The sequence below is a fragment of the Mobula hypostoma genome, chromosome 15 (genome assembly GCF_963921235.1).
Source record: "Mobula hypostoma chromosome 15, sMobHyp1.1, whole genome shotgun sequence".
Taxonomy (NCBI): Eukaryota; Metazoa; Chordata; class Chondrichthyes; order Myliobatiformes; family Myliobatidae; genus Mobula; species Mobula hypostoma.
Genome location: NC_086111.1, coordinates 52262781 through 52284584, shown reverse-complemented (window position 1 = coordinate 52284584; position 21804 = coordinate 52262781). Strand labels below are relative to the sequence as shown.

The window sequence follows — 21804 nt, the reverse complement described above, 5'->3', positions numbered from 1 at the left end:
ACAACACTGAGGTGCATTAGGATTAGGACAAAAATTTACAATTGTCAGAAGTCTTCCAGTGATCTCCCCACTAAGGTTAACTAATTTGTTATTACATAAACTCACCCAATCCCCAGCCATTCTTTCCCACACCCAAATTTCTCTCAAATACATTTCAGAAGAGTTTACTGTAGAGCAAGTTTCCACACCTCCCTCCCCCAGTAGTGGACGGTGATCCCAAACAGTGTGGGGTCACAATATTAACTAATGGGATTTAAATGTGTGGTCCAGACCCTGCCTTTTGTGTCGCTTTGTTTGTGTCTGGTAGGGTATCCGTTGTTATATATTATAATGCATGGGCCTGCGGGAGTCTCTCTATGCATACAGACTGGGGTCAGTCCTATTTAAATAACACTATACTGTACATGTCCTCAGTTCAAACACACACACACAAAGTAGTGGGTTCAGTTCCCACCCAAGAGACTTGATTGCAAACATTACAAACCCATAGCAGTACTGTTGAATGTCTCATCTCCTCTCAACAGCTGTGCTAAAGATTCCAATTATAAACCAACGTAAATACTTCCAATTTTCTGGTCACCACCATTCTTTGATCTATAGAACCAGTTATTATGTTGCTTCATTACTGTTTTGTACTGGTTAGCTATTTTATTCCTATAAAATGTAAAGTATTAGAAGAAGCCCTAATACAAACTAATGTGGAAAATGGAGTGATCGAACAGATGTCAACTGTTACTCAAAGGAAGGGAGATTAAACTTCACAATTTCAAGTCCACAATATGCCAGTAGTTTTTCTCCCCAGATTATCTTCCGGTGAAACATCATTTTTTCAGCCTGCAATATGACCAATTATCTCTGCTTTTAATTTATAGTCAAGGGATCTGGAGTTTAATTTAGCTCCTGGGGTTTTTACTGGTTAATAAGTTTCAACAGCCCATTAGCCAACTAGGTCCAATTTTTAATTAACCATCCCATGAGCTTTATGTGAATAGACATTTTGAGGTACTTGCACCAGTAATTCCAGCTGCTCTTTCAGCAGGATTTTTTTAAACGTGGAAGTTATATCTTTCAGATGAGGTGTGAGGGTAATGGCCCATGTTGGATGCCCAGGTGGACACTCAATATCTCAAGATTACTTGAAGCGCAGCAGCACAGCAAATATTTTTCTTAATCAACAGCCCCAAAACGCAAAGATTCACCCACTATTCAACTGGCAGCATTCATGTCTTGGAGTCAACAGGCTGTGGATTCAAGTCCTGCTCTAACAACTTCAGCTCCAATGTGTCATTCCAAAGTTGGAGATGCTGCCTTTCAGATCAAACTGTAGGTCTGTCTTCTCTTAGGCAGAAGTTCGCCTCAGTAATTGAGACAAAGTTATCTATTTTTATTTTAAACAAAATTACTCAGTTGTTACTATATTGGTGTCCGATTATCAAATTGATCATTTTTTTACATACATTAGCAATTAAAGATGTATTATCTGTCTGTAAATATCTTTGGGACATCCTAAAAGGAGTTACATAAATGATAATCACTCTTGCTTTCGATAATTGATCAATACTTTCATTACTGCTCATCTGAATTAATTGAAGACAAATAAAAGTGCTATTAAATAATTATGAGATACTTGTGAAATTTTTATCTAACATAATAACAAACAACAGGATATTCTTTTACCTTCCTTTCCATTCAAATTCACTTGCGGAGTGTATTCAAATCAGAGTTCATATGATTTTGATCTTTCAGGGAATCAAGTTTTCAAAGTACATTGAGGGAACAGACCAGCCTTGACTTTACTGAATGGTAGAATTGGCACTGTCAACCTGATGGCCTACTCTTGCTTCCAAACATTATCTCAGCACTAGCAGTTATAAAAATAAAAAACTTGTGAACACCAAGTTACCTTGGCTCAACACTAATGTCTTTGCCCATTCCCATATGACCAGTTATTGCTCTTGTTCTTATAATGCAGGTGAATAGAATCTTACCGTTCATTGAGGGAAACTACAACTCACTAATCAAAAGTCACTTCAATAACTTCAGAATTTGCTATACCTTTTCTTTAAACTTGTTTGAAATCCATACCGATCTAGATTTTCTCTCTCCCTTTTCCCCACCCATCCAACATCTTGGCAAACTTGTCCTTTGTCCTTGCAAGTTATAGTGTTTCAATTACCTGACTGAGATTACATTTTCCATTCACAATTTCTGTCTATTTTGAAATCCTCCCAACCCCCATTCAGTCTCCTAATAATCACTTCTTTTTCCTGAATGCTTCAGAACATAATACCATTTATATTAAAGTTTGCTTCAAAAATGTTTAGAGTCATTCTCTACACATGCTGACATTTTTTTTCTCTGTTCATTATGTACTTTTTTTTACAGAAGTTGCAATCCTCACATTTGCTTTAGTCAACTCTTAATGGATAATTTCTTTTTAGCTTTGATTTAGTGCATGCTCTGGAGTCACATCTGGGGAACTTTAATTAAACTCAGCCCTTTCTTGTGGATGTTCAAACAGTTACAGCTGTTTGCATTAATTATGGCAGAGTTGACCCTCATTAGCACAGGCTGCAATCCCAATGAAATGGTAGGTAGCAACAGCAATATTTGGCAGGCATACAATTTGCTTTAATTATGGCAGAAAATAGATTTTACAAATAGAATAAATTTTTCCCGGATTTAATAGCTCAAAATAATGCCTCAATGGGAATTTAAATACAAGGGAGATTTTCTCGTTCCCGGAATTTGTTATTACAGGTTGAGGACCCCAATCTGAAATTCCAAAATTCAAAAACTTCTGAAATCCAATCACAAACAAGAGAAGATCTGAAGCTCCTACTTTGAAATCCAGAAATTTTTTTAAACTGCTAACACGTCATAAATGGAAGATTCGCTGGGAAGGATCCCAGGCAATGCAGAGATCTCTGTGTACCACACAGTTCTGAGAAGTGACCTCACACATGTAGAGAAAAACAGAAAATCACAGCAAAAAGTGAAAAAGGAAGATCTCGATTGCGTATTGAAAAAGTGGATTCATTAGCGTCAGAGCGAATGCCACTTAGTGGTATGCTGATCATGAAACAAGCAAAGATCTATCACGACAAACTGAAAATTGAAGGCAATTGTAAATATTCAGCAGGCTGGTTGCGGAAATTTAAGAAAAGGTACGGCATTAAATTTTTAAAGATTTATGGTGATAGCGTGTCTGCTGATCACGATGTAGCAGAGAAATTAATTGATGAGTTTGCCAAGATTGTCATCAGGGAAAATCTAATACACTGAACAGCTGCGTCAGTAGATATGTGTGATGAACAAGTATAAGGCAAAGACTGCTTATCAGCACATAAATTCAGAGTCGGAAATGACGACAATCCCAAACTATCTCATTATACTTGGTATATTCTGAAATCTGAAACTAATCCAGACCAAAGCATTTCAGATAAGGTGCACTCAGCCTGTATAGAACCCTAGTTTGGTGTGCACAAACTCATGTCAAATACAAATGACTCTTTTTTTGCTAGCAATATAAATTACCTGCAAATAAACTGCACCTTTGGAAAAGGCAGAAATCTGCAATTGCTCAATGTGAGGTGTTTAAATTATGCAAAAGATTGCAAGGGACACCATATTGCAACGTACAAACTCTGTGGAACACTCCTGACCTAATGGCTGTTAAGCAGTCAGCAAATTTATATTTACTCACATCAGTCATCACCTAATTCCAAATGCAAAAGTGGCTACCGACCTCTGCTGCTCTGGATTATATTACATTAACAGTAATTGGATTTTGAATTACTTAAAAAAAGGGAAGTGCACTTTTGCTTCAAATGCTTCATAAATCCTATGTGAAGTTATCACGTTACATTTTTACCGGTACACAGCTCTAGAAATTAAAGCAAAGAATAAGCTTCCATTAAGCTTGAGTATTGGTGGCCAAAGGGTATAGGGCACGGTAGTGTGTAAAAATCCATCATTAACAGCGCCAAGGGTAGTGGGGCTCATTTAAGTGTAAAACCACTTCATCGTTTATCAGTGCACTGTAACACATCAAAGCAGCAGGTGGATATTTTTGCTCTTTGAATCTTTGTCTCTTTATTCTTGAAACCATTGTTTTTTTTTGTTACTGATCTTCTGCTGGTGCCAGCTATTATCCATTGTCTCAGCAAAATGGAGACACAAGAAAGACTACAGATGCTGGAAATAATGGAGCATCAGAAACCCACTGACTTCCACGGTTACACTGACTACAGCTTTTCCCCACCCTGTCACTTGCAAGGATGCAATTCCCTTCTCTCATTTGCTCTGTGTTTTCCCACATCTGTCCTCAGGACAAACTGTTCTCTTTCCCCCCCTCCCAGAAACCAGCATTCCCCCTCCACTGCTATCAACGCAGCCCTCACCAGCATCTCCACCATTTCCTGTATGTAGACACCCACCCCTTTGCATCCCCAACATAACAGGTTTACGATTCCCTTTGTCCTCACCTACCCCCCATGAGCCTCCATGTCCATTCTCTGTAAATTCCATCTCTAAAGCAATCTCACCACTAGGCACATCTTCCCTTCCCCTATTTCTGTGACTCAATCGTCTGCTCATCCCTCCCTGGGATACTCGTAACCCTGCAATGTTACAGCTGCCCCTAAATTACTTCCATCACCACCATTCAGGGCCCAAAATAACCCTTCCAGGTAAGGCAGCTCTTCTAATGTGAATGCATTAGTGTCATTTATTGCATGCAGGGCTCCCAGTGTGGTCTCCTCCACATCGGTGAGACCCAACATAGATTGGGGGAAATCACTTCATCAAGCACCTTCAACGTGCCTGCTGTAACAGCCAAGGTCTCCCTTTACACGCTATTTCTTTTTCACTTCCTCTGCTCACACTGACATGTCTACTGCCAACCTGAGGCTAGATGCAGATTAGAGACAATACTTCATATTCCATCTCGATAATCTCCAACCTGATAGAATCAACATTGACTTCTGGTAATCACTCCCATCCACTCCCTCTCCCACTTTGCTTTCCCTTTTCCCCTCGTCTTTCCCCTCTAATTCCCTCATAACATACCCATCCCCACACCTTCCTCTCTCCCGTTTCCCTTTTAAGCCAAGGTCTACTGTCCTCTCCTATCAGATTCTATCTTAGTCAGTCCTTTGCCTCTTCCATCCACCATTTCCTAGTCCTCACATCATTCCCACTCCCTCCCCCCCCCCAAACCACATCACTTACCTACCTCCCGCCTCTCACCTGGATTCACTTTCCACCCACCAGCTTGTGCTTCTCCCCCCAACCTTTTATTCTGGCTCCTGTCCTCTTACTTTTCAAGCCTAATGAAGGGTTTCAGCCTGAAATGTCAACTTTTCAGTTCTCTCCATCAATGCTGCCTGAACGCACTAGAGTTCCTCCAGCACTTTGTGCTGACCCATTGTCTCAGCCAAGTGGCTACTCTTCAAAATCCCAAACTAATCAGTTCCTGGTGCCAGCGTAGCTTAAGGTTAAAAAAGATAGTGGTCAAGAGTCAATTCCACTATAAATTGTTCCCAAAAATTGCCCATTTTGAGAAATCCTTCCACTTCCAGCATTTCCACATATTCTAGCATAAATCAGTGCCACACTTAATGTTTGAATGTTTATCCTTTTAAAAGATTTAATTCACTTAGTTCAAAATGAAAGAGGAGAGATTCATTTTAAACAACTGTAAAAAGCCATTTTTAATCAGTGCATTCCAAAAGATATGACTAATTTTAAAAGTGCCATTTCTTAAAAAGATAAGTTATCTAATTACATGGACAATTACTTAATGAAAACTAAATTTGTTTTAAAACATCCATTTGTTGCTTGCCCTCATCTAACACTGCACTAGACTTCCTCAAATTTCCTTCTAATTTTTTAGTAATTTGAAATTGCACTTTTGGTCTCCCCAAGAGGTCAACAAGTACTTCCTGTAATGTGTTGAACCTGATGGATTAGTTAGATACTTTATTGATCCCAAAGGAAATGACAGTGTCACAGTAGTATTACAAGTGCACAGATACTATATAAATATTAGAAGTAGAAAGAATAAAAAAAAGTTACCACAAACAGTCCAACAGGAGGGGGTTATCACTTCCCTGGTTGACTCATTATAGAGCCTAATGGCTGAGGGTAAGAATGACCTCATATAGCGCTCTTTGGAGCAATACAGTGGTCTTAGTCTATTACTAAAAGTGCTCCTCTGTTCAGCTAAGGTGGCATGCAGAGGGTGAGAAACATTGTCCAGAATTGCCAGGATTTTCCTGAGGATCCTTTGTTCTACCACAGACTTCAGTGTGTCCAGTTTGACTCCTTTAACAGAGCCAGCCTTTCGAATAAGATCTTCGTGGGCTCTACATTGAGTTCACAGCCCATGGATTCAAAGCAAAGGAATGCTTATGTTCATACCTTCATGCTGTTCACTGCCCAGGAAGTGTAAACTAGTTCAAGATTCTGGCTCCTGATCACAATCCGGTGATTTTGATTAGATTCATGCACGAGCGTCATGCAAGGACACGATACAGATTTACTCTGCTGCTTTCACAGTCTCTCCACCGTCACTCTCAAGATCACTCATGTGGAATGGCACTTGGACAAGGTGCCAGAGATATGCAAATTGCCATCCATGTCAACATGGATCTAGGATGACATGCCTACGATCAAAGTCTAGAACTCCGCAGAGAGTTCAGTAATCCCATAGGGAACTAATCCACTATAGAGCATAGTGGATGATTCATTGATGAACCACCTTGCTTGGTCATCTTGATTCACTAATCAAATCCAATGGGATAACCATCACAGTTGATGATGAAAACCTCTTTTCACAGATTCAGATGATCTGATAGCCAGAATGTTAATAAGGATGTTGATGCAAATGAACCATTTAGACTCAGCATCATCTCTACATGTATTTAAGGAGCATTAAGTCTTGGCACCTGACATTTTAGGTGGTTAGAATTTGGGGAAAGTCTATGCCTTAAAAGAAATGAAATTCTTCTTCATCTTGGGTTGGAAATGGCAAGCATTGTTATCAATTTCTAATTTCCTTGTACACTAGCTCACCAGTCCACCCTTCATCCCTCAAAAACATACCTTGAATAACATAAATATAAAGCCATACTACTCTGCAGCTTATATTGCTAGTGTAGAAATCTCTTTAAAGATGCCGTCTAATTTTGCTTTCTTTTGGAAATCAGTGCAGACATGCTCGGATAAATACTCGAGTTCTGGCTGCCTAATTTAACTTGTTATTACCATGGTGTTAGTTGGTAAAGAGATACTGCTTGTGAAAAATTGAAGTTACATACACACTACTTTCAAGCATCTAGGAAGGGACAACACACAGCAGCTGTCAGCAATTTGTGCTAGAAATCAGACATAGTATTTCCACAAGCTTGAATTGATTTTATATGGAGGTATTTCCTGCTCTCTCTGAGCCAGCTTCTGCTGCTAGAGTGAAATAGCAGATGACATCCAGTACAATAAATTCTATTATTTCCCACCAACACACTCCCAAACCATCTACCCCAAACAAAAAAGTGCCTAAAACTGCTTTAGGGACTTTGTCTTTAGTTTCCTGCTCTAAGGGAGTAATGGCAATCACAGAAAAGAATGAAAAAAAAACAGCAGTCACAATTGAAATGCAAGATATTTTATCCTCAAAGGATTTCACTTCTACTGGAAACCTCAGACGCAGCTCTGGATGAGAAAGTGACTTTACACAATCGAGCATAGCAAGTGACCCAAATTTGGAACTTGCATACCACTGTTCACTCCCCATTAATCTGATGGGCCACAGAGAGTCTATGATTTCTATTATATTTTAACTATACACTGCATTAAAGCAGATTACCAGTTTTATGTACTGTCTACCAGTATCTCAAGAACATTCTTTTACTGAGTTCTACTTTATTGGCAAATAAATGTAACAGAAAAGGTCTTTGGAAATCTTAATCTGAACAATGAATGTTACATAAAACCTTGCCTAAAAATTACTCTCTTCTGCCTCTGTGCTTCCACAGTTACAGTTAACAATTAGAATCAAGAAGGGTAGGCTAAAATACAGTCACCTCAAACAACTAATAAAACTTTCAATCCAGGCAACACATCACTAACGCCAGAAAACAAGAAGGGATTTCACCCCCCCACCCCCAATTTCCTTCAAGGATGTTATCAACATGCTCCAACTAACCAGGCCCAGCCTCACATTGATTTTAATAGGAAACAGAGACCTTCCATAATTACACTGCTGCTCTTTTTCATGGTTTACTTTTGCTGTTTGCTCACCTGGATCTTCGCAGCTAAACCCTACAAAGATATAAATGAGCAATTTCAAACGTATTCTAGATCTAATCATACATTCTGCATGAAGACATTATGGAACTGCATTCTGTATTTCCCAATTAAGTACTAATAGAACATAGAATAGTACAGCACAGTACAAGCTCTTTGGCCCACAATGTTGTGCCGACCCTTAAACCTTGCCTCCCATATAACCCCCTACCTTAAATTCCTCCATATACCTGTCTAGTAGTCTCTTAAATTTCACTAGTGTATCTGCCTCCACCACTGACTCAGGCAGTGCATTCCACGCACCAACCACTCTCTGAGTAAAAAAACCTTCCTCTAATATCCCCCTTCAACTTCCCACCCCTTACCTTAAAGTCATGTCCTCTTGTATTGAGCAGTGGTGCCCTGGGGAAGAGGCGCTGGCTATCCACTATCTATTCCTCTTATTATCTTGTACACCTCTATCATGTCTCCTCTCATCCTCCTTCTCTCCAAAGAGTAAAGCCCTAGCTCCCTTAATCTCTGATCATAATGCATACTCTCTAAACCAGGCAGAATCCTGGTAAATCTCCTCTGTACCCTTTCCAATGCTTCCAGATCCTTCCTATAGTGAGACGACCAGAACTGGACACAGTGCTCCAAGTGTGGCCTAACCAGAGTTTTAATGATTGGTGTTTAATTAAAATATTAACCATGTTTTCTTTTCACTTTCAAATATAGCAAGATTCAATCACTTCTATATTATTTATGTTTGTATTAATACCATTTCTGAGTGCGCACTTTCTAGTTCATGCAACAAGGCAGTAAATGGTTAAAGCGGCAATTCTGTACAAACAGACATGCTGCTGAGAAGATTAAAAGCAAAGTGCTTCAGGGCAGCTTTCTGTGATGGATGAAGTTGATAAATGCATTAGGTTGCTCCATTCTGAGTAAATCAGACAAATTCCTAGATTCAGTCCTTGATTAGCTCTAAATTAGGAGATCTCGGATAAAGCATTGCTCAACGTCCGTTTATTATATGAATGAATAAACTAAGGTTCTATTCTTCTTATGGGGTAACATAGTAATATGGCATAGTAGTCTATGTCAATGACTTGGGATGAGTGTACCGTGGCCAAGTCTCCCCAGTGATATAAAAGTGACAGGCACAATAAGTTGTGAGGAGGACACAACAAGAGATATATAGATAGGTGATGTGAGTGGGCAAGGAGTTAGTGGATGGATTACAACGTGGGAAAACGTGAGGTTATCTACTTTAGAAAGACAAATGCAAAAGAAAATTATCAAAATGGAGTGAGACCTCAAAATGGACTCATATCTTGTATATGAAGCACAAAGAAGATATAGCATGAAATGAAGATGACAAATGGAATTCTGGTTAGATTTGAAGCACCTTGATTATTGCATACAGGTTTGAGTCTCCAAACTTAAGAAAAAAATATGCTTGCATTGTAGATAATGAGATGATATTTAAGTACTAGGTGACTGTAGAGATTCAAATACAAGCAACATGACTGTTCACCTAAATTATCAGATTCTGGTTGTGAAATATACATTCAGTGACCACTTTATTAGGTACACTCTGCTCCTGATAAAGTGAACACTGAGTGTACGTTCGCGGTCTTCTTCTGCTGCAGTCCATCCACTTCAATGCTTGCTGTGCTGTGTGGTTAGAGGTGTTCTTTTGTTGTAACTCGTGGTGATTTGAGTTACTGGTGCCTCACTGTCAGCTTGAACCAGTCTAACCATTCTCCACTGACCTCTCTCATTAACCTACAGAACTGCTGCTCAATAGATGTTTTGTTTTGTTCTTCCACATCATTCTCTGTAACATCTAAAGACTTGTGCATGAAAATCCCAGGCAATCAGCAGTGTCCGAGATACTCAAACCACCCTGTCTGGCACCAACGATCATTCTATGGTCAAAGTTACTTACCCACTCTGATGTTTGGTCTGAATAAAACTAAACCTCTTGACCATGTCTGCTTGACTTTGTGCATTGAGCTGCAGCTGTCTGATTAGATATTTGCATTAATGTGTATATCTGTACCTAATAAAGTGGCCACTGAGTGTACAATGAACTGATAACAGGGTTATCCACAAAGTGGCTCATGCCCTCTTCGGCTGAAGTCCCACAATACCAGTTTCAGGAACAGCTTATTTCTACAACCATCAAGTTAATGAACAAACCTGCAGAGCACTAATTCTACCTCAGTAAGAGAACGCTACAGATCAGCTCTTGCACATTTTATTTTGCACTGATGTCTTGTCTTATTTTTTCTCTTCACCGCATGATAAAATTCATGCACAATTCATATTCTGTGCTGTCTGAACATAAGAAATAGGAGCAGGAGTAGGCCATCTGGCTCAACAGCCCTGCTCTGCCATTCAATAAGACTTGGCTGATCTGACAATGGACTCATCTCCATCCATCTACCTTTCCCCCATAACCCTGAATTCCCCTACTATGCAAAAATCTATCCAACCTTGTCTTAAATATATTTACTAAGGTAGCCACCACTGCCTCATTGAGCAGAGAATTCCACAGATTCACCATTCTTTGGAAAAGCAGTTCCTTCTCATCTCCACCCTAAATTTACTCCCCCGTATCTTGAGGCTATGTCCTGTAGTTCTAGTCTTACTTACCAGTGGAAGCAACTCTCCTGCCTCTGCCTTATCTATCCCTTTCATAACATGCCTGTGATGCTGCTGTAAACAAGTTTTTCAATGTATCTGTACCTCACTGTAATTGCGCACATGACATAAACTCAACTTTAAAAGTTAGCAATATTAAATCAAACTTTTAGAATACCTTGTGAAAATAAAGTTATATCACATACAAATTTTCAGAGGAATGCAAATTCTTTCCAAAATCCCAAACAGCACACATATTTTCTATTGTCAAATCCCATGGAACATACACATTAAGAAACCAGATGTTGAGGAGCTTAGGATTTCAAATGTTACACTTTTAAAATAGCAACTTTACATTTTGGCTGGGCAGCTTGAAAAAGAGATCAAGGAAAGCCTGTCATTTTATATATAAAAGTTCATAGTGCAAAATACGACAAAGAAGCCATGAAGAATCTTTATAAAACATAGGTTCAACCTCAACTAGAATTTCCAATTCTGGGTGCTACACTTCGGGAAAGTTGTAAGGGATTCAGAGAGGGTGCAGTAAAGATTTAACAAAAATGATTACTAACGGGAAATTTTTGTCGAGTGGACTGACTGGAGAAGCAAAGGCTGTTCTCCTTGGAACAGAAGCGTCCGTGCAGAGATTTGACAGGCCTATTAAAACCTAAGAGATACTAGCAGAAGTGAATGGAGTGTAACTGTTAACCATCAATAGAGAGATAAGATTCAGGGAACGTAGAAAGAACGCAAACATGAGGACATCTGCAGATGCTGGAAATTCAAGCAACACACACAAAACGCAGCAGGCCAGACAGCATCCATAGGAAGAAGCGCAGTCGACGTTTCAGGCTGAGACCCTTCGTCAGGACGAACTGAAAGAAGGCAACTGGTACAAGTGCTGCTGTCTCATGGTTCCAGCAACTCAGGTTCAAACTTGACCTCTGGGGCCATCTGTGTGGAGTGAACAAATGGGTTTCCTCCATGTGCTTCAGTCTTCTTCCATAGCTCAAAGATATGCAGCTTAGTAGATTAATCTGCAATTGTAATTTGTCTTTAATGTGTAGGTCGTAGCAGAATAAGGATTGTATTGGGTAAGTTAATGTGAAAATAGAAATTGGTAGGAGTCTAGAGTGGACTACTGGAGGTTATAATGGAAGAACGTTCAATTCAAAGGGAGCTGGGCAAGTATCATGGTAGCACAGCGTTTTACAGTACAGGTGACCTGGGTTCAATTCCCATTGCTGCCTGTAAGGAGTTTGTATGTTCTCCCCATGACTGCGTGGGTTTCCTCCGGGTGCTCTGGTTTCCTCCCACAGGTCAAGATCATAGGTCATTGTAAATTGTCCTGTGATTAAATTGTAAATTGTCCTGTGATTAGGCTAGGACTAAATCAGGAGATTGTTGGGCAGTGTGACTCGAATGGCCAGAAGGGCCTATTCTGCTCAGCATCTCAGTAAATAAAAATTAGGACTATTGAGGGTGAGGCTAACAGGATTGCTCTTTCTTGAAGCTGGCATGTAGATCACAGGCCAAATGACCATATTTCATATTGTAATCACTCAGTGATCCTGTAATTAAAGGTTAGAAAATAGTGATGTTGTAAGTGTAAGATAGTGAAATATGAAATAAAATACTAATAGTTGGCATACAGATAAATTTTACCCATAATGCACAGTACTATCTCCTTCAAACAAACTGGAAGCTATTCTCTAATCTATTCTAATGCATTTGACCCAATCTCTACGTTGGAACATTCAATGTTATAAAACATGTTAACTATTTAGAGATATACCAGAACTATTCCAAATTTTGTTTGAAATGTATAATTCAGCCATTGTTTTCATTATTCAACAAGACATGTACCAAGGTGGGTCAGTTGGCAAATACATCACACAATGTCTGACCATGGAGCATATTTTGACATTCACATTGTACATATAAAGAGCAAGCATATTTAGCTCTAGAATTCAACAAAATGACTTAGACAGTTCTCATTACTAAGTCAGAAATAAAGATTCTGTACAATTAAATATAAAAATCAAGCTTGGCTGTGATAATCTACAGAAAAAAGTAAACGTTCACAAGCACAGTACAATGAAGTGTCAATTAACAACCCAGCATCCTTACAGGGGAGGAAAAAACGGGAAATGCATCCCAGCCCCTGAGTGAACCAGATCAAACATGTTTCTTCAAAGTCCTCGAGTCTTTTTGAGTGCAAATCTTCTTAACTTCCTTCCTCACAGATCATTATAGAGTAATGGTGTTTTACTTCATCAAATCCAAATTCAAAGCAATTTGGGCAAATCTGAAAATGTGCGTACTTGCATCAAATCAGAGCTTTTTAAGATCTTGTTCCCATTATTGGAAACCCGCCAAATGCAGGCGACCACATCAAGAACATCTCAAACTTTGAACCAAGCTACAATCAGAAGGCTCAGGGCAACCCATCGCTCTAATAAGTTCCAAAACTACAAAAGGGTAACATGGCTAATTTACAAGGAACAGGGGTGTGGGGGTGGGAATGGTGAGGGAGGACGACAAATGGCCCCACGGGTAAACACAAACAACCACCATCTGGGAACCAGAGACCATAAAACCGTTTGGCATGTCCACCGGCCATTCTGAATTGTAAACATTTGTAGCATGCTACCAAATAAAACGCAGCACTTCAGTGCGTCGCAATGCACTACGCTCTGCAAGTGCATTCATGTGAACGACAAAAAAAATTACATCTCACCTCTTGATTCTGCAAAAAAAAATCAAGATTTAGGAACACCATAAGAAACTTTTTTTAAAAAAACCTGAAAAAATTACTACACCTAACAAAGTTAATCACTCTAGTGATTAAAGGGTTATGTTCTGCTCGCAGACTCGAAAGTTACAACCAGCCAGCTGGTCTGTAGCGAAGTGGCCTGCGGTTAAAAAGAGGAAATGCCAGGGAATTTAATGCAGTCACAAATGGGCCACTTCACTTCCGACTGAGGTCTCAGTTCAAAGGGAAACCTGCCCCCACAAACAATGCTTTCGGGGACATTCGGTCATTCATCACCACACCAACTCTGTCTTTCAATAAAGACTACCCGCAGATTTCTTTTTTTTTAAATACACAAATAAATCCTGCCTCAACCTTGCAGCCTGAATCCCTTCAGATTACAAGATGTGGAATGGAAATGAAACTGGCGAAGGAAAGCGGTTACACTTGTTGCTAACACTTTGATCAATCGAAGGCATAAAGGTCGAGCTCTATTCATTAAAATAACAAAAGCCACCGTATCATTCAACAGCACAGGACAGCTCAGGTCAAATAACTCACTGGAGATAAAGGATATTCCCTGATGACTGACTCGGCTGTTGGAAGCGTAACCCTGCTTTCATGCAAGGCACTCAGAAGTGTTGGTGTTAACCACAAACACCAAATGCAAACGGATCCTACTTTGCTACGAGTGCGTTTGTGTTTCAAACAGTTCTAATCATTGTCCGGCTCAGTAGACTCACTCACTGAAAACAGATATCTGATTCAGTGATTTATCCATAAAATACCAGCATCTAAAATTAAATAGCCCAAAAAGCTTGAATGCAAGATGATTCAAATATTAGAGTCTTCCTTTACGATAAGGTGTTTAAAGGGTGCAGTTCCACCCAAATCAACCCATTGCACCTTAAAGGAAAAAAAACTGACCTAACCATAATAATAAACCATTCGCATCTGTAGAGAAAATCCTTTCCCTTACCTTTGAAGGACAGATCAACGAACTCCGCTGCTTGGACCTGGCGCCAGCCACCTTGATCCCGCGCTCGAAAATAGCGCACAAAGTTAGGAGGAAAACACAAACTTTGCTCCAAGCTGCCATGGTCCCGCTCCCAGCACCAGCCTCCGACGCGCATGCGCTGTCGCATGCCTGCGCCGGACTCGAGTGGGTGGGCTGGTCGGCGCCTGCTGAAAAGGAGGAGTGGACTTTCAGAGCACCCTGAGTGGACCCCAAAACGTTCCAACATTGCCAAATGATATCCGCTCAGCACTTCAGATTTACCTTTTCAAGCAGAATGTTACAGGAAAGCGATTTGAATTCTCCTTGTCTTCCATACTGCTCTGAATTTTCACCATTTCACTGTCCCTTTGCCTCCCGTCAATTAAATTTTAAAATGAAGAATCAAAATTGTGGGCATTGCCAATTCATTGCTGGAGCTCAGCAATGAATGGATAACAGCATAGGATATTTCATAAAACTGTATATCATTTTGCTAATTTTGCAATTGACCAAATTTGCTAATCTGGTGATTTTAAGAATTGGTTTAGCAATTACTTTTATTAAAAGTACTGTGTGACAAATTCAGCAACTTCTAGGATAGCTATAAAATAATTAAAATCATTAGACTACCGGTATATGTGTACTTTTGTATTCCTTCCTCTTGCCTATCCCTCAATTGTCAATGGCCAAAATATCTATCCCTCATTCAAAAGAAAACAATGACCAGCAGAGAAAGAGACAAGCAAAATAACACATTCTTATCTAATCCTGTCCTTACAATGATACAGAAGAAAGCCTAAAATGTTGGCTCCTAAAGTAAACAACTCAATTTCTCCAATTCCCTCTCTCCATATTTTCTTGTCCCTGCAACTTTATCTCTCACATGTCCAGCAACCTCCCTTTTGACTCCATAAACCAACATTAAGGGCTAACTGAAAGTGGTTGAGTAACCTGCCAGCACATTTTTGGGATGCGGGATGCAACTTTATCTCATATCCCAAAGATGATCTGATAGGTTACTTTGGAATGTGGGATAAAGTTGTTTTCATCACGTTGCTAAGAGGAATGCACAAATTCTGCACAGATAGCAACTGAGGTTATTATCAGACCAAGACATGATCTGGAGGACTGAGGGAGCCACACCGACCACTGCTTGTGCCAATGGAGTATGTAAGGCAACAGAATCCATTCCACTCCAACAAATCAATTCAAAAACAAATTCCAAAAATAATCTCCAATACATTTTACACACAAGCCAGATTATGTTCCTACCAAGATGCAACGTCCCTTCTTATTGTGATGCTCATACCTTAGAAAGCAAATTCCTGAGGCTGATGTGTCAACTCTCAGATCTGACAAGTTAGCGACATTGCCATGAGTCTGGGAGGAACTAGAACAATGCAGTCCAGCACAGGTCATTTGGCCCACAATGTTGTGGCAACTCCAAGTTCAATCTGACCTTTTTCTACCTTATCACCCTCCATTTTTCTTTTTCTCTGTGTAATCTAAGAGTCTTTTAAATGTCCCCAATGATTCCGTCTCTATCTCCACCCTTGAGAGTGCACTCTACACATTCTCTGTGTAAAAATCCTGCTTCAGATATTCCCCCCTTAAAGTCCAATCACCATTTCTGCCCTGGGAAAAATCTTCTGGCTGTCCAATCAATCTATGCTTCTTATCATCTTATACACCTCTATCAGGTCACTTCTTATTCTCCTACTATCCAAGAGAAAAGCCCTAGCTCACTCAACCTATCATCATAAGACATGTTTTCTAAACCAGGCATCATCCTGGTAAATCTCTTCCGCACCATCTCTAAAGCTTCCACATCCTTCCTATAATGAGGCAACTGGAACTGAACACAATATTCCAAGTGTGGTCTAACAAGAGCTTTATAGAGCTGCAACATAACCTTGCAGCTCTCGAACTCAATCCCCCAATTAATGAAGGCCAACACACCATAAAACTTCTTAATAATCCTATTAATTTGTTCTGCAACTTTGAGGGATCTATGGACTTAGTCCCCAAGATCCCTCTGTTCCTGCACACTGTTAAGAACCCTGCCATTAACCTGTAGTCTGATCAAGTTTGATCTTCCAAAGTGAATCACTTCATGCTTTTCTGTAATTAATTCTCTGCCACTTCTCAGTTTAGCTCTGCATCCTATCAATGTCCCACTGTAACTATGACAACTTTCTGTACTATCCAAAATTCCACCAACCTCTGTGTCATTTGCAAACTTACTAACCCATCCTTCTACTTCCTCATCCAAGTTTTCAATAAAAATCACAAAGAGAAGAGGTCCAGAACAGACCCATCCCCCCACCCCCAGAACACCACGGGTCATCAACTTCCAGGCAGAATATGCTCCACCTGCCTCTGTGCCATCTGTAGACAAGCCAATTCTGAATCCACGCAGCCAATTTTCTCTGGATCCCATGCCTCCTGACTTTCTAAACAAGACTACCATGGGGAAACTTGTCCATAAGACAATAAGATATAGGAGCAGAATAGGCCAGTCACCCCATTGAGTCAGGTCCAGCACTCTATCATGGATGATTTATTATCCTTCTCAACCCCATTCTCCCCGTAACCTTTAACACCTTTAGTAATCAAAAACCTCATAAATATACCCAATGACAGCCTCCACAGCCATCCACAGCAATGAATTCTGCAGTTTTGTCATCTTCTGGCTAAAGAAAATACTCCTCATTTCTGTTCCATAGGAACATTCTTGTATTCTGAGTTTGTGCCCCTGGTCCTAGACTCTCCTACTATAGGAAACATCCTCTCCATGTCCATTCTATCTAGGCCTTCAACAGATTTATTGAAATCCCCCATCATTCGTCTAATGCCTTACTAAAATCCATATACACCACACCTAATGTTCTGCCTTCGTTGATCTGTTTTGTCACTTCCTCAAAGAATTCAATCTGGCTGGTGAGGCATGACCCGCCTAATAGTATTATAATTTGCTCTCTGCCATTTGAACACTTTCCCATACCATCTGCTCCTATTCTTGTCTAAACATATGGTGAAGGTCAGGGAGTTGTGGTCACTGTCTCTGAAATGCTCACCCACCAAGAAATCTGCCGCTTGTCCAGGTTCATTGCCGAACCTTGAATAAATCAAGGTATTTTTGAAAGTGCAGCACTTGTTATTCTGCCTGTTACTCCACTACAGCCTAGGAATCCACAAATTACATAAAAACCTCAATGGAACAGAAAGAGAATTGAAAATAAATAATTAAATAACCCTGTGTTAAGTATTTATTCATTTCTATATCATTCCAAGCCCAGAAGAAAGAAAAGTAGCGTGTAAGATTTGTAAGCATTCAAGCAGAAATAGTGCAAAATGGGCACTCAATCCAGCAACATCAGGAAATAAGTATTTTATGTTTTTAACCTTCGAAGCCTTTCAGTTTTTATATAGAACAAATAGTGATGTTCTTCGGGGCAAACAATGTTATTGAAATTGAGAACGACGGGAAAAGGGTCAGAGACATGGAACTTTAGCAAACCTTCTGGCACCATGTAACGCAAAATACTTAAATTCATTAAGGGGATAGATCACAGAATTACTTTAATCCTGCACATTCAGAAATCACTGAGAACTCCAAATTCAGAAAATGTTTGCCAAATGTCAGGCAAAAGCATTAATGGTAAAATTTGCATGAAGAACCCAAGTCAAAAATGAATTTCATATACACAAGAGATTCTGCAGATGTTGGAAATCTTGAGCCACACATACAAAATGCTGGATGACTCAGCAGGTCAGGCAGCATCTGGTGAGGGGAACCACCTGCTTCAAGCAGCCATCAACCATATCAGTATACGAAAAGAATGTGGTAATCTGCCTCAACGACGTTGTCCAGTAACACTTACATCCACCGTGTTGGAGAGCTTCGAGAGGGTGATAATGAAGAAGATTATCCTGAGGAGTGACTTGGATCAGCTCCAATGTAACACACACAAAATACTGAAGGGATTTGTGTGTGTCATGTCAGTCTGCATCTAGGGAGAGGAATAAGTAGTCAATATTTTAAGCTAAAGCCCTTCATTAGGACCGGCCATTGGAAGTAACTACAAGGGGGATGTCAGAGGCAAGTTTTTCACACAGAGAGTGGTGGGTGCGTGGAATGCACTGCCAGGGACGGTGGTAGGGACTGGTACAATTGGGTCTTTTAAGAGACCCTCCGATAGGGACAAGGAGCTTAGAAAAATAGAGGGCTATGCAATAGGGAAATTCTAGGCAGTTTCTAGAGTAGGTTACATGGTTTTACTGTGGACCGAAGAGCCTGTAATTTGCTGTAGATGTCTATGTTCTATGTTCTATTGACTGTCTATCCCTCTCAATAGATGCTGCCTGGCCTGTTGAGTTCCTCCAGCACTGTACATGTGTTAGTCGGCATTAATAGTATCTGCAGAATCTCTTGTGTTCAGGGATCGGCTCCAATTTTCCTGAATCAGCTCTGTAACACCTGGACAATGAAGCTGCATTCATCAGGATGCTCCTTATTGACTATAGCTCAGCATTCAACACTAGCACCTCAAAATTCAACATTATGTTCTAACGAATGAAGGTGCATACATCAGGATGCTCCTTATTGACTATAGCTCAGCATTCAACACTAGCACCTCAAAATTCAACATTATGTTCTAACGAATGAAGGTGCATACATCAGGATGCTCCTTATTGACTATGGCTCAGCATTCAACACTAGCACCTCAAAATTCAACATTATGTTCTAACGAATGAAGGTGCATTCATCAGGATGCTCCTTATTGACTATAGCTCAGCACTCAACCCTGCAACCCCCTCAAAATTCATCACTATGCTCCAAGACCTAGGTCTTGGTACCTCCCTGTGCAACAGGCTTCTCAATTTCCTCACTAGCAGACCTCAGTTTGAACAGATTGGCAACCATCTCCTCCACCAACAGCATAGGTGAGCAAGACCAAGGAACCGATTGTGGATTTCAGGAAGGGGAAGTGGAGGAAAGTCACACCAGTCCTTATCAAGGGATCAGCACTGGAAAGGGTGAGCAGTTTCAAGTTCCTGGGTTTCAACATCTCTGATCTATCCTGGACCCAACATATTGATGCAATTACAAAGAAGGCATGACAGTGGAAATATTTCATTATGAATTTGAGGTGACAAAGACTCTCGCAAATTTCTACAGATGTACTGTGGGAAGTATTCTAACCGGTTGTACCAGCATCTGGAATGGAGAGACCACTGCATAGGATCAGAAAAAGCTGCAGAAAGTTGCAAACTCAGCTAGCTCCATCAAGGGCACTAGCCTCCCCAGCGTCGAGGAGCTTTTCAAAAGGTGATGCCTCAAGAAGGTGGCATCCATCATTAAGGACCCCCACCTCCAAGGACATGTACTCTTCCTATTACTATCATCAAGGAAGAGGTACAGGAGCCAGAAGACACACACTGGACGTGTTAGGAACAGTTCCAGTTCCTCTGCAATCAGATTTCTGAACGGACAATGAACCCACGCACACTACGTCACATTTTTTTTTCTTTTTTTGCACTACTTATTTATCTTTTAAATATATATTTCTTATTGTAACATATGATTTTTATTATTATGTATTGTAATGTATTAAAAACATTCAAGGCATAGACAAGCAATATTAAACCTGATTCTGATTCAGGTGCAACACTGGGCTGAGTGTTTAGTCCCCTGCTTTACTCCCTTTATGCAAATAATTGCACAGTAAAGTACAGCTCCAGTGCTGTATTTAAGTTTGCTGATCATATCACAGTTGTTGGCCAAATCAATGGTGGTGATGAATTGGCATTTTGAAGGGAGATTCAGTTGTGCCTCAATAACAAACCTCTCATCGAACATCAGCAAAGTCAAAGAACTGATTATCGACTACAGGTGGAAGAAGCTGGAGGTTCAGGAGGCAGTCCTCATTAGAGGAATGAATGTGGAGAGGGTCAGCAGCTTTAAATTCCTGGGCATTATCATATCAGACAATTTGTTCTGGGACCAGCATATACAGTAAGTACTATTACAAAGAAGGCATGATGGCATCTCCATCTTCTTAGAAGCTTTTGTAGATTTGGCATGTCATCAAAAACTTTGACAACTATGTAAAGTGGAGAATATCATAATTGATTGCATCACGCCTGGTATGGAAACAACAATGCCCAGGAACAGAAAAATCTACAGAAAGCCCCATCCATCACAGAAAAAAAGCACAAGAAAAAGCTAGTCGTAAACATAAAAGGGAATCTAAAAGTATTCAATGAATACATGAATGGGAAAAGGTTGCAGTGGGAGAAATCCAGCTCAAACCAGAAAGGAAATCTATTCACGGAGAGCATGAAGGTAGTTATTATTTCCCGTGTCAGAATTAGAGTCATGGATTACTACAACACAGAACCCTTCTGCGTTGTACACACCCTTCAACCCTTCTAGTCCATGCTGAACTATTATTTTGCCTAGTCCCATCAACCCACACCTCATACCCCTCCCATTCATATACTTATACAAATTTCTCTCATATTGAAATGAATAGTCGGGTTGTATCATTTGAAACATCTATTGGTATCATTAAGTTAATTACTGAGTTTTCCTCAAGTAAGAGCAATCAATGGTTTAGGTTGTCATGCGAGTCAAACATCATTTCTGTTGAAATAAAATAAAGGGTGAGCATGGGAAGCTGAATGAGAGTTGGGGATTGCTTTCATGCAAACCCTGAACTTCTTCCAAAAGAATCAAACATATAATTAGTGGTCAGGAAAACTTGCAAGTCCATCAAAGAGTAATATAACTTGTCTAAACCTTATAATCTGCATGGCAACATGGAAATCTTGAGGTAGGCAGTACAATATTTTCATCTAAATAAAGTAACCACATTAAATGTGAAGGATTCTCATTATTTGACTAGTCTGTACTCCTTAAACAAGCAGCATGGGATATCTTAAATTAATAAAACATCACTTATTTAAGAATATTCTGCAGTGGATCACACAACTATCCCTGGTAGTCCAGAGGACAAATGATAATGGTCTTCAACCAATAATGCATAATTTACCTGCTACAAATCAATGCTGACTTTTTCCATCAATCCATGTTTATCCATGGTTCACC

The 21804-nt window shown here is 40.0% G+C and overlaps 1 protein-coding gene across 1 annotated transcript in view; it reads right to left on the bottom strand.

The window, feature by feature from the left end:
* The window catches only part of il17rd (interleukin 17 receptor D), a 90023-nt gene extending 75231 nt beyond the window's left edge, over positions 1-14792 (bottom strand). The window contains exon 1 of the mRNA XM_063068057.1: positions 14673-14792. Coding sequence (XP_062924127.1) covers positions 14673-14792 — 120 coding nt within the window. The remainder of the gene's footprint in view (positions 1-14672) is intronic.
* Positions 14793-21804: the final 7012 nt, after the last annotated feature.